A 13,241-nucleotide genomic window follows, 5' to 3' on the forward strand; every position below is an offset into this window, starting at 1 on the left:
TCTGGCGTCTGTTTGGACAACTGGTGGCCAACCTGTTTGCAAGCAGGGAGAATGCCAAGTGCCCCCTGTGGTTTTTTCTGAGAGCGACCGACGCCTCCCCCTTGGGGGTAGACGTGTTATTTCACCAAGTGTGGCCTCCTGTTCTGCTGTACACATTTCGGCCCCTGCAGCTGATGATGCAGTTGCTTCACAGGATTCGGACGCAACATCTATTGGTGATAGTTGTGACGCCGGACAGCCCGGGCGCCAGGTGGTTTCTGAACCTGCTTCAGCTGACAGTGGTGGGTCCATGGCTGGTCCTGGACCCACCGATGGCCCTGCAACAGGCAGAGGATGTGATCCTCTCACGTCCAATTCCGGGACGGTGCCTCATGGTTTGGAAGTTGAGAGGATGAGATTAAGTGACATGGGCCTCCCTGAGACGGTGGTCACAAATAATCATAATGTGCGTGCCCCTTCCACGTCAGGGCTTATTCTATGTGCTGGCAGGTTTTTGCAGTCTGATGCGAGGCCAGAGACCTCAATCCACATTCCAGCACTTTGCAGGTTGTTCTGCAGTTTTTACAGGACCTGTTTGATGGTGGCCTCGCAGCTTCCACCTTAGGGGTTTTGCAACAGTGATGACAGTGGGCCATGATGGGTTTGGCCACTTCACATTAATAATAATGATGATAATAGCTTTATTTATATAGCACTTTTCTAAAACAATGTTACAAAGTGCTTTACAAAGAAATAAAATCAGACAAGGCAAACATAAGAGTAAGATCAAATAAGTAAGACTAAAAAAAATAAAAACAGTATGAATATAACACACACACACATACATATACATATATGTACAGTATATGTATATACAGGATGCTCCGTCACCTGGAGGTTGAGTCCTCACAGTTCTCACCAGGAGCGCAGGGAGTCAGTAATCGATTATATCGGGTAAAAATCCATAAAATAGGCAAACCATAAAATCAATTAAAATAATCTAAAGGTCTCACAGAGTCGTAAAAAGTTGTTAAAAGTTAAAAAGTTGGCAGAGCCGCAAACAAAAAAACAAAAAAATCCAGCTGGCAACTGGAACCGGAAAGATAATATACAAAGGTTATAAACACAGGAATACCAATGTTATAAAGGTTACCTTAACCACTGCAAGTTTCACAAAGAAATTCAATCAACTCATTGAAAGAAATCTGCCCCCATCTATCAGTCAATCTCTAATAAGTGTGCCTGTGTTTCTCACCTGAATCACGGGACACAATAGTCTCGTGGGCCGCCCCGTCACCCCCTTCACCCCAGGAGCGGATCTCCAGCACCACATAGCCATTGTCTTTGGGCAGTGGCAGGCTCACCGAGGTCTTCCCTTTGTCCAGAACCTTCAAAGCTGTCTGGCCCTCGTGCTTATACAGAACCTGTTCATGTATATCAAAGAACAAATGGATGTTCGAGTCCAAATATCAACATTGTCAAAAACAAAAAACATATCAAGAATGTTGTATACTTAATCCTCTTTATTTTTGTTATGTGTTCGTCATTATCAGTCACTATTATGTACCCATTTCATTTGTGCATTTGCTCATACATTGTCAAGTGTACAATGTTTTTCTTTGTGTTTCAAATCGAGAGTAATATACTTAACTGACAAAAAAAAAAACCCGACTATATAGTGCACAAGTTGCTGAACGTGAACCTACATAAATTGTTCTTTGATGAATTATCTCTACATTGTAATATCACCACTTTAGTTCATTTTCAAAACACTTGTCAGTAGCCATTATTGTCTTGCTATTAAACGTGTGTTGTTATGTTTCAGGCGAGAACAGAACTGTGCACCATATCAAAAACAATCTTTGATAAACATACGGCGGTGATTTATAAGGTACCAAACTGCAACTTATAAAAACCAAAATATTATTTTTATGCTAGTGCAGCATGTCTGTTATTGTTAAGATCAATAAATGCAACTAAAACTGACTGTCTGTAAGCATGATTATCTTGACATGCAACAGTGAGGGCAGACAGAAAGACAGTGACAGACAGAAAATACTCACTTTGTACCCAAGCACGGCTGACTCATTGTGCATTGCCTTCACGTGGTCCCATCGCACTGTTACCCAGGAGCCATCTGTCTTCCATGACACATTGCCTGGAGGACGATTGGGAGCTGAAAGAGAAAAAAACAAAAACAAATATCAAATTATCAATTAAAGGGGAAGAAAGAGTTAAAGTTAAGATAAAGACCAAACTAGTAATTCAAACATCTCACCTGAAAAGAAATTTAGGAACTTAGAAAAATAAAATCACAATGACGAAAAACAAAAGATCCTTTGGTGATCATTACAGTTATATGTACCTTATAAATCATAAGCAAAATAAAGATGTTTGTAAAAAGTTGTCCATTAAAGCTATGGTAAGTGAAAAGGTTAATCTGTAAGACATAATGGCTCAAAGGTTCCACAGTCATACACTTCTCAGATGGGGACCTTAGTTTTCCTTAATTCTTAGGTGATATGATTCATGCAGCATTAGGAATGGATTATTTTTGCACACTTGATGACTTGCAAACAAGGTAACTTTAAACAGAAGTGGGTAAACTGCAGCAGTATGGTGCAGTAATTATAAGTTGCATAACCACTGTGATGATATGTGTGCCATGAGTGAACTATCACATCAGCAGATTTTGAGATTGCTCCAGGGGGAGGTGTGAATGTACTTCTCCACTTCACATTGCTAACACTCCCAAATCCTCCAGTTGAATGCATTTTCAACCCTTGGGCCCAGGAACTTGCTTGTTTGTTTTCCCCTTCCAGTCAACACCTAGTGAGGGTTATTTTACTTAGTTAAAGGATACAAAGGTTAGTTTACTTAGTTAAAGGACGATTCCCGTATTTTTAAACCTGGGCTCTTTGACGGGTGCAACTGCCCCCAAGGATTCCATTGAAGTCCATTTCGTGGCTGCCAGCTGAAGCGTTCTCACACAATACTGGACCAATTCCAAACATTTTTTTGTCCCTGTTAGTCATTTAGACCTCAAATGATTGGAAAATAGGGCCCAAGTATAATAAAAATATCAGAATTATCATTGAAGTCACTCATAGGATCACTGAATGGGAAAGATGCCTGTGGTGTTCATTGTAATGTGTCAGTAGTGTATGACTGGAAGGCATACGTGGTCTTCTGGTAGTGACAGTCGTCCGTGGTGAGGGGGGACCAGTGCCAGCGCTGTTGTAAGCCAAAACGGCAATGTAATAGCGAGTACTGGGCCTCAGTCCTGCCACCCGGGCTGTTGTTTCGAGTCCCGCTGTCCTCACGCGGTCTGCTGCTGCTTCCCGTTCATGCTGCCGCCAGTAGCGAATCTGCAGATACACAGCGAACCTTAGGACTATTTGATCTATCGACTACCATTCAAATCTAACTTTTGTGATCTTACACCGCTCTTATAAAAAAAAATTGGATTCTGGCACTTGGTTAAGACTACTGTCATCCTAATCATCTCTTTGAAAATGGCAATGAAGATAACAGTATAACCAGCACATATCATTTGATCAAGTTTCAGCCATGATTTGAAATGTATTACAAAGTTTCAATATGACTTTCATCTGTCCAGGACTAACATTTTTTAATAATTCTCATTATGAACAACTTGCCAGTAAAATCTCTTTAAGGTCTCCCCATACCTTGTCACTATGGATTAAGGTTATCATGGCCTCAATTTTTACAAGGCAAAAGGTCAAGCATATCAATTAGAGCTGTCAAACTTGCTCACTGAGGCAAATTTGTAATTTGTAACTTGATATCAGATTTTAACTACACAATTATCATAGCCAAAAGAATTCACGATAATGATATTATCAAGATATATATAGAAAATGTGAAAAAAAACAATAATAATGTTATCAAATTCATCTTTAACTTTGTTTATTGTGCATTTTGTCTCTTTATGGGGAGATTGCATTTTGTCTCTTTTTTGGGAGATGAATTACACTCAAAATACAAGTGTAGGGATGTGGAGAGATTCTGTAACCATAACTTTATTACAAAAGCATACAAAAAGAACAATTACACTTAATGGCTAGTGAAAAGGCAACCAGATGAACTGATAAACAAAAGATCCACAAGGCCCAACATCTGCCATCAATACAATGTCATTGTGGGGAGCAGGGGACAGAGAGTTTGCGTGTGAGACCACCGGCTGACAACTAACCACTCTGATATACTGTGATTTAATGTCGACTGCGCAGGTCCTTACATATTTTTTCCTCTTTCCATTTGTCATGACATGATTTTGCACAGCAGTAGTAGCCACACACTGTGGTAGTAGCTAGCAAGCTATTTACTGCGTCACAGCGTCACATCAAGTGTGTGTGTGTGTGTGTGTGTGTGTGTGTGTGTGTGTGTGTGTGTGTGTGTGTGTGTGTGTGTATTAGGTTTTTTCTATAATAATGAGGACCAAATATCTCCATTAGGAGAGAAAAACATGGAACTACCTACCTTGTGGGGAAATTTTATGAGTACCCATGAGGAAAGGGTATATTTTTGGGTTAGGATTTGGGATTAAGGTTAAGCTTAGAAATTAGGATTAGATTAAGGTTAGGGTAAGGGTTAAGGTTAGGCATGTAGCTATGATGCTTAAGGTTAGGGTTAAGGGCTAGGGAATGAATGTAGTTAATGAGGGGTCCCCACAAGTATAGGGTGACATGGTGTGTGTGGGGGGGGGGGGCAGACAAAGCAAGAACGGAAAGAAATGGAAATGATTTAAAAGGTGCTGGATTATTTATTTACATAATATTATCATATGTGTATTTTCAACATGATATCAATATTTCTTCTTTTTTTTAAATACCAGGGTTATTGTCAATACTGGTATATCACGACAACCCTAATGTCAATGATTGGCTCACTAATAAAAAGAAGTCAGCAGATTTAATAATCAGAGATGATACATTTGATAATGGTATGCACAAAGACAGTTATGTAAGATGACCTTCTGTTATCCAAAGGAGTCGAATCAAGTGCGACTGGACTTGGTATATATCCGTGAAGCTAGTCCGACCAAGCTAGTCTGACTAGCTTGGTCTAGTCAGAAAGGCACGAACTGATGAAGCCTCTTGGATGAGAGGCGAAACGTCTTCACGGATATATACCAAATCTAGTCGCACTTGATTCAACTCCTTTGGATAATCATGACCTGGATGAATGAGAACATTTACAGAGACCTTCTGTTAGTAATTGATGACGTTATCACAGTTTAATAAAACTTGAAGCGTTTGATTTTCATCTTACACTGCACTGAAACTTTTACTCTTATTTGTTTTTAAATATCTTTTTATTGCCTTGTGTTGCTTTTCTTAATGCCTTTTATGTTTGATGTAAATCCCTTTGAATTGCCTTGATGCTGAAATGTGCTATACAAATACATTTAACTTGCCTTGCCTAATGTGCTATCTAATTTGGCAAACTCCTTGGTCAACCAGGTCAAAGTCTTTTTTTTTCTGTTTTGGCTTCCAGACACAAAAAAAAGGCACTTCAAAAACTTCCTTAGGTATGTATATTAAAGCTTAAAGTTGGCTGGGGGAAAAAGAGATCAAATCCCCAAATTTGATCATTGAAAAGGTGATTGTGGGGTCATCCTTTGATTTGTAAGTACTTTACTTATTCCATTTCCTATTCCATTTCCTACTCCAGTTATTTCAGAATCAGAAACACTTTATTTGTCATTTCATTTCATGCACGTGCACACATGGAATTAAATGAAACATTTTTCCTCCAGCCCACATCAGTGCAACACAAAGACAAAAACACATATTCAAAAACTACACAAACTACAAGAACACATATATCTAGACTAACACATATCTAAACTAAAAAAAAAACTATCCAGAAGAACGAACGCCAGCCAGGATGATTGTTGGAACTGCCGGTCTGCATGGGCTAGCAGTTAGCTCAGCCTGCCCAGCTTCCGCGTCCTGTCAGACCACCCTCGGCATTTTCTCTTTGAGCACAGCTCCAGTCAGGGCTGTGATTCTTGGGTCCACAGGATACAGCAGACTGAGCTCCCTCAGCCAATCCAACGCTAGCTCTCCCAGCCAGACGCCTTCGACACACCTCCCCGTACTCCTCATGACGACACTAAAAACACAGTCAAGGCTAGGCGAGGCCGCTGCCAGACCGCTCTCAGTGTTATCGGAACTGCCAGTCTGTAGCAGTTAGTTATTAGTTGAAAAGAAGTTAATTATTTGAGGTTGTTAAGTTTTAAGATAACTAAGGAAGTTAGTTATTTGGCCTGGCTTTTATTATGAAACTTTTAGTGTCATAATTATTGAAATGTAATGTGTTATAAAAGCTACTGTCCGTGCTTGAAGTGGAAAAAAAATCAGTGCAATTGGTGACTTTTTGGTGTGCATATTGGCCAACCATAGGTATTAGGTTTTGAATTTCTACAGTAAATAAAATATACTAAGAGATATTGCTGATTTTCACAACATGTATTTCTGTAGTAACAAGGACATTAATTCACTTGTAATTAGCAAGTTACAAGTAGTAATGCAAGACCACAATATTGTATTGTCGTGGTACAATAGTCTCTCAGGTGTGAAAGTGTATGTATGTCTGAGCCTTTCATGTTTAGTATGCAAGAGTTAATGAATGTAGTCAAAATGGTTGTTTTTGTTTTCTGTTTTTTGTTTTTTTTTTTTGCTTGTTTATTCTCCATATTTTTGCCCAGGACTCTGGACAGCAATTAAGTCTATCTTCACTCAATAAAATTACCAAGACACACTTAAAACATTTTTTTCCAAAATAAAGTGAACACCCCCATGGTGTGTTGTGGCTCTTACTGCCAAATGGATTATTCAACTATTTTTGGATAAATATTGTGATAGTACATTGTCAGGATACAGCTCCATGAAGACCGTTCTGTTAGTCCACCCTTAAGTTGTAGAATACTGATTCTTAGCATCATGCAGCTTGTGGTTCGCATATAACACGGTGTAACATTGGTGATGGGAAGAGTCTACAGGCCAAAGGCAGCTTCTGAGGGTTGTGATCTAAACTATATGAGTTATTTTAAACTTTTAATTAATTGGTTTATGCATTATTGTGTGACTTGAAATGTTTTAAGGATAATTTAATTCATCATCTTATGGATTTCACCAGTGCTGTTGTGTCAGGACCTTCCGCACTGCCAGAAAATGATCCAAGGTTGAACTCTATTTTCAGCTGTTGTTGTATTACCTGTTGATGTAAGCCTTGTTCTACAAGCAAGGTCCACCAAATATGTTTGTTAGCCACAGCAATTTTACTTCTTCTTCTTCAAATTCCCAACTACCTGCCTTATTCTGCAATATTTGGCAGCAACAGGTAAGGTGTAAAACAAAGTGTGCAGAATAATTTTGCTCCTGAAAGTCTTACCCAACAGTAACCAATAAATAAGCAACTACAAAATGTGATCATGGTTTGGACAATCTTGGGTAAGATATTCCCTTAAATATGCCAGCAAAACAGAGTATCAAAAAGGACATTTAGTACTAACATGTAAATCTTCAGGGTTGTAGAGTTCAATATGAATAATAATTGATGAGCTGATCTGTAATTAGTATGGTGGTATGCTCTAGATTTCATAGCTCAACTATAAGGAGACACATTTAGATTAGATATTAAACAAGCATAAAGATGAGAATATATGGGAACATTTTGGAAACAGTTATGGATCCATACCTCATATCCTCTGAGGATGCCATTGGTGCTGAGCTCTTTGACGGGCTCCCATGACACTTGGATCTCAAAGGCACTCAGCGCTGTGGAATTGATACTTGATGGTGCCACTGTGGGTTCTATGGTGAGGCATGATGAGTAAAGTCAGACGGCATATAAAAGGCTATACTTAATAAAATATACACTGTACACCGTATCTTGGTTTCTTGATAACAGACCAAAGAGGTGTCAAGTGTTTTGAAAGCCAAGTCATGAGTCATGCCCTATCAAACCTTGTCTGATTAATTTGATCCTTAGCAGGCCATGATTGAAGACTGGCTAAAAAGCAGGGAGTTTAGAAGCCCCTGGCCTATTTATCACAAATGTTGGGATATGAATATCAACAATGTATTTGACAGTAAATTTATATTTGTTGATCTGTCTACACCATATTATGACTGCCATCTCTGGTAGATATAAAATACCACAGGTGAAAAAAAAGCCTCCCTGTATCAAATTTTCCCATAGACTAATGTTTAGTAAAGCTCCATTAACTCCCACTGAAATATACACTCAGTGGCCACTAGGTAAGTTACACATGCCCATTCGCACAAATAGCCTGCTCCTTCAAATAGCAAATCACATGTCTATAACTCAATATATAAACATGCAGACCAGGAAGAGAGGTTCAGTTACTGTTTGACCAAATATTAGAATGGGCAAGATGCATGATCTAAGTGACTTTGAACAGGAGCCAGGTTTGTTGGTTCTAATTTTTAACATGTCAGAAACAGCCGCCCTTATGGGATTTTGACAGACTACAGTGTCTAGAGTTTACCAATATAGAAAAAAACAAAGTTAGTGGCGGTTCTGTGGGCATCGCCTTGTTAATTGGAGGCCAGAGGAGAATAGAAAGACTAAATAAAATAACTGGAAGGGCACAATTATGCAAATAACAGCTCAGTGCAAAGGTGATGTACAGAAAGGCATTTCTGAAACCACAGCAGCAGAAGGCCTTGCTGGGATCCATTCCAATCAGCTAAGAATAACAAGACTACGGTGAGAAGGTGATCATCAAAGCTTAGCGATTGGAGATTGGAAAAACATTGCCTGGTCCAACACATCATGAAATCAGTTGCAGCATTCTGACTGAAGGGCCAGAATTGACATAAACAACATGAATCTACCCTTTTCCAAATGGATGCTTCCAGCAGGAAAATACACCATGCCACAAAGCAAGTATCATCTCAACATGGTTTCAGGAATATGACAGTGACTTTAGCTTAGTCTCTTTGCTTGCACAGTACCTAGAGCTCAACCCAATAGATGAGGTGGAATGAGGTTTACAGCATGAATACATGGACAAAATGAAGCATTGAGAAATTCAGGCTATTCTGGAGACAAATTAGCCCAAAAGATCCCAGATCAAAACTGTCCACTTCCCCATTCATCTCAACATAAAAGGTATGACCATCTTTTGCCTCACCTTCCTCTGCAGAGTGCACAATAGCAATCTGACTGAAGGGGCCCTCTCCCTTGCGGTTGTAGGCCTTTATCTTGACCTCGAAGGGGCAGTAAGGTGAAAGACTCTGATTGGAGTAAACATATCGTGAAGACTCCACATGGGAGATAGGCATCTCTGTCCACGTAGGGGTGTCCTTCTTCCTAAATGCCAGTATGTAGCCAAAGCCGTCCCCGTTCTGGTATTCTCTGGCCATAGGCTAGTAAATTTAGAGAAGGGAATGTGAACTTTGGTAAACACAGAAGGAATCAAAATACTGTGAATTGGCCTTAACTCAATGCTATATGTGTATGCTAACATTAAACAGCATTAACATTAAACGCACACAAACAACTGTTCAAGGCAAACCACTCACTGTCCAAGTAATAATGAGTTCGTTGCGATCACCTCCTCCTCCTCCTAGTCCACTTGGGGCCACTGTGGGTGCTGAGGGACAGATAAATGGCAACATCATTGACGGCAAATCAATTTATTTGCTGGCATTAAAAAAACAGCAATATTTTGGTCATGCAAGACTTCCCTCAGGATGTCATGCATCAGACAAACTTTTATCCACAATGCTTCATACATATTTTGATTCTACAATACTTCATACTTAACCCATACTTAGTATGTGCCATCTCTAAATGAGTCTCAGCCTTCTGAAAGGATTGAGATTCTCAACATGCATTGTTTCAAAGCATATTATAGTCCCTTCTCTAAATACAGTTTGATAAAGAAAGTCTTTGGAAGACAGCACATTACTCTGTTTGTCCGGTCTTCTAATCTACCAATTTTGATTAAAGAATTGTGGTCTTCTCTGCTCTTGTTATTTTGATCAATGCAGAGCTGATGGGAGTTTCTCTCAATAGTGACAAAACCAACATTTTGCAATGGTGACATAACACAGATTCCTCCCTTTTTCCTCCATCACTGGCTGGTCCTGAAACTACATGATCCTCCCAAATCACTTTTTGTTTATTTCCCCTTGGTTGCAAGATAAAGAGCAGTGTCTTTTTTACTGGGAGTAATTTCATTGAAATAGCCATTGACATTTTCCCTTGATGATTTTGTGTCATTTTACACATTCTGCAATTAAGATTAGCAAAATGTGAAAGTAAGTAGGGAAACCTCTGATTAAAACCAAAGGGATGGGTCTACTGAACCTGCACCTGTAATACTGTTGATCATGCATGATGTAAACTGTTTTATCCCCATTTAACTTATAAAATAGCAAAAGGCAGTATATGACCTTCCATTTTTTTGTCAGAATAACTGCAATTTGACAGAGCTGACAAACTCCATAGTTTCAGTCTGACAGAGGAAGTGGTAAAGTCAAGCTACTTACCAATTATGTGTACCACCAATAATTAGTTATGTGTGATGTGTGTTTGAGAACTTGGCCAACTTGCCTGCTTGCTGTGTACGAATGGTATGTGAAGGCATACTCGGCTCTCCACTTCCCAGGATGTTGCTGGCAATGACTTGGAACTCATAATCCATCCAGGGTATAAGGCCAATCACACGAGCTGATTCGGCATTGCCTTCTATGTTAGCAGGGGCTGGTGTATAAAGACACAGAGAAGCAAACAGTGAAGTTCTGTTTATTCAACTAAAAAGAAACATATTCACAATACAAATAAACACACATGCAAATCACTTTGGCGAAGTTACTCCCAATCAAACATAATTACACACACACACACACACACACACACACACACACACACACACACACACACACACACACACACACACACACACACACACACACACACACACACACACCTGTCCTCATCCTCCTCCACTCAGATGAGAGCGATGATCGGCCCATGATTATGTATTTCCCGATTGGACTGTGGTTGTCATAACCACGACTCCATCTCAGTTCTATTGATGTGTCAGCAACATTCTTCACTACTAAACCCCCAGGAGGTCCAGGAGGGCCTTCACACATGCATAACACAGAAAACGTTAGTTTTTGTTTTTTTTGTTTTTTGCCAGAACTCTCAAGTGTAAATTACACCTTTTTTTTTGCTAAGGAAAAATGGCTAAAAAGGTTTTGATGTTTCACCATGTACATCAAAGCAAGACCAGAATCCATGATCCGAATGCATAATAACTGTTATATGTTGAATATGTTGTTGTTGTGGTTGGCAATCAATGATCCCAGTATTTTGGCTTGGAAATGTTTGAGGTTTCTGCCTAACCTCTGACCACGAGTTTGGCTGAAGCTGAGGCGCTGTCCACCACAGTCTGGGCTGTACAGGTGTACATCCCTGCTTGACTTAGCTGGCCGCTCACAATCAAGAGATCACCTATGTTCTCCTTCTGAGGGGATACAGAGAGAGGGAGAGATGGCAGTAATCAGTCATGACAAACAGAGGTGGAGGTGAGTGATGGAAAGCTTATCAGTGAGTATCAGATGGAGGAGTCAGATTTGAAAAGACAAAATAGTCACTTAATAAAATCCATAAAGGAAATGATAAGAAGTTCATTACTCAGTAATGATGCGCAGCTCGCAGTTATAGCCGCGGGCGCCGCAGTTAATCCAAGGATCGGGCAGGCCAAGTCATAAAAATTAACATTCTTATTAATAGCGGATGTGTTACGGGTGGGTGAAATAATACATCATTAATGAGGAAAATATTAATTACATTCTGTAAAATGTGAACAGATTTTAAGCTTCATTTTTCGTCAGGCATGGATTAGCAGACTAGACTCCCATTGCACCGATTGCGGCGTCGCTTTGTCTTAAGCTGCGATGGAGGCAAAAAAGAACCGAGAGAAAATTAAACAAAGAGAAAAATAAAGTTAGGGGCAGAAAAGTTCTGTGTTGGAGCGATTTGTGGAATACATAACCATGAAGAGTCAAGTGCTGGGTATGTCCTATGCAACAGCTGCCAGGTGCTGATACCAAGTTTGGACCGCTGAACACGTTAAGTTTTATTACTTATTTATTTTGGGCAGCAGCCAAACATCATTATTAGCATTTAAATTGTTTGTGTTCGGTAGTTGCAGTGACATTCAGAATTTTAGTTTGAAGGGATTAAAGATGTCAACCTGTGTTCAGGCTATTATGGAAATGCCCGTTCCCATTTTAATTTTACCAAAAAAGAACAACTTTTACTTCAAATAAATTTTTATCCATTTAAAACCAGCCTGCTTCATTATGCGTGTATATATATATATATATATATATATATATATATATATATAGTAACATGCATGGATACGTAGACAGTTTGGCCCTTGGCTAACTGGTCGGACCCTTTAGTCGACTGGTTAACGTTGTCGCTTGCGGAGTGGGAGACACGGGTTCGCGTCCCGGCTGTGGCGGTCCCGGGCTGCCCCCCAAATTCGCTACATTCGTGTCAGAAGTGGGATGGTGAGACCGTCAGGTCATCGGAAGCGTGTGCGCTCAGAGGCATGAGGGAGCTGATATGCTGAAGCGCGGGGACGCGCTTCCCGAAGGAAGGGGGTAGTGTAATGTGCATGTTGGCCCTTGGCTAACAGGTCGGACCCTTTAGTCGAATGGTTAACGTTGTCGCTTGCGGAGTGGGAGACACGGGTTCGCATCCCAGCTGTGGCGGTCCTGGGCTGCCCCCCTAATTCGCTACAATATATACACTCACTGGCCACTTTATTAGGTACACCTTGCTAGTACCGGGTTGGACCCCCTTTTGCCTTCAGAACTGCCTTAATCCTTCGTGGCATAGATTCAACAAGGTACTGGAAACATTCCTCAGAGAGTTTGGTCCATATTGACATGATAGCATCACGCAGTTGCTGTAGATTTGTCGGCCGCACATCCATGATGCGAATCTCCTGGTCCACCACATCCCAAAGGTGCTCTATTGGATTGAGATCTGGTGACTGTGGAGGCCATTTGAGTACAGTGAACTCATTGTCATGTTCAAGAAACCAGTCTGAGATGATTCGAGCTTTATGACATGGCGCGTTATCCTGCTGAAAGTAGCCATCAGGAGATGGGAACACTGTGGTCATAAAGGGATGGACATGGTCAGCAACAATACTCAGGTAGGCTGTGGCGTTG

The 13,241-nt window shown here is 40.3% G+C and overlaps 1 protein-coding gene across 1 annotated transcript in view; it reads right to left on the reverse strand.

Annotated features, from left to right (window-relative positions):
* The window catches only part of cntn2 (contactin 2), an 87,461-nt gene that overhangs the window by 2,050 nt on the left and 72,170 nt on the right, over window positions 1-13,241 (reverse strand). The window contains exons 15-23 of the mRNA XM_056272759.1: window positions 11,395-11,515; window positions 10,973-11,131; window positions 10,597-10,746; window positions 9,561-9,631; window positions 9,170-9,404; window positions 7,708-7,823; window positions 3,161-3,347; window positions 2,043-2,155; window positions 1,235-1,403 (exon numbers count right to left, since the gene is read on the reverse strand). Of these exons, the coding sequence (XP_056128734.1) occupies window positions 1,235-1,403; window positions 2,043-2,155; window positions 3,161-3,347; window positions 7,708-7,823; window positions 9,170-9,404; window positions 9,561-9,631; window positions 10,597-10,746; window positions 10,973-11,131; window positions 11,395-11,515 (1,321 nt within the window). The remainder of the gene's footprint in view (window positions 1-1,234; window positions 1,404-2,042; window positions 2,156-3,160; window positions 3,348-7,707; window positions 7,824-9,169; window positions 9,405-9,560; window positions 9,632-10,596; window positions 10,747-10,972; window positions 11,132-11,394; window positions 11,516-13,241) is intronic.

The sequence above is a fragment of the Lampris incognitus genome, chromosome 2 (genome assembly GCF_029633865.1).
Source record: "Lampris incognitus isolate fLamInc1 chromosome 2, fLamInc1.hap2, whole genome shotgun sequence".
Classification (NCBI taxonomy): Eukaryota; Metazoa; Chordata; class Actinopteri; order Lampriformes; family Lampridae; genus Lampris; species Lampris incognitus.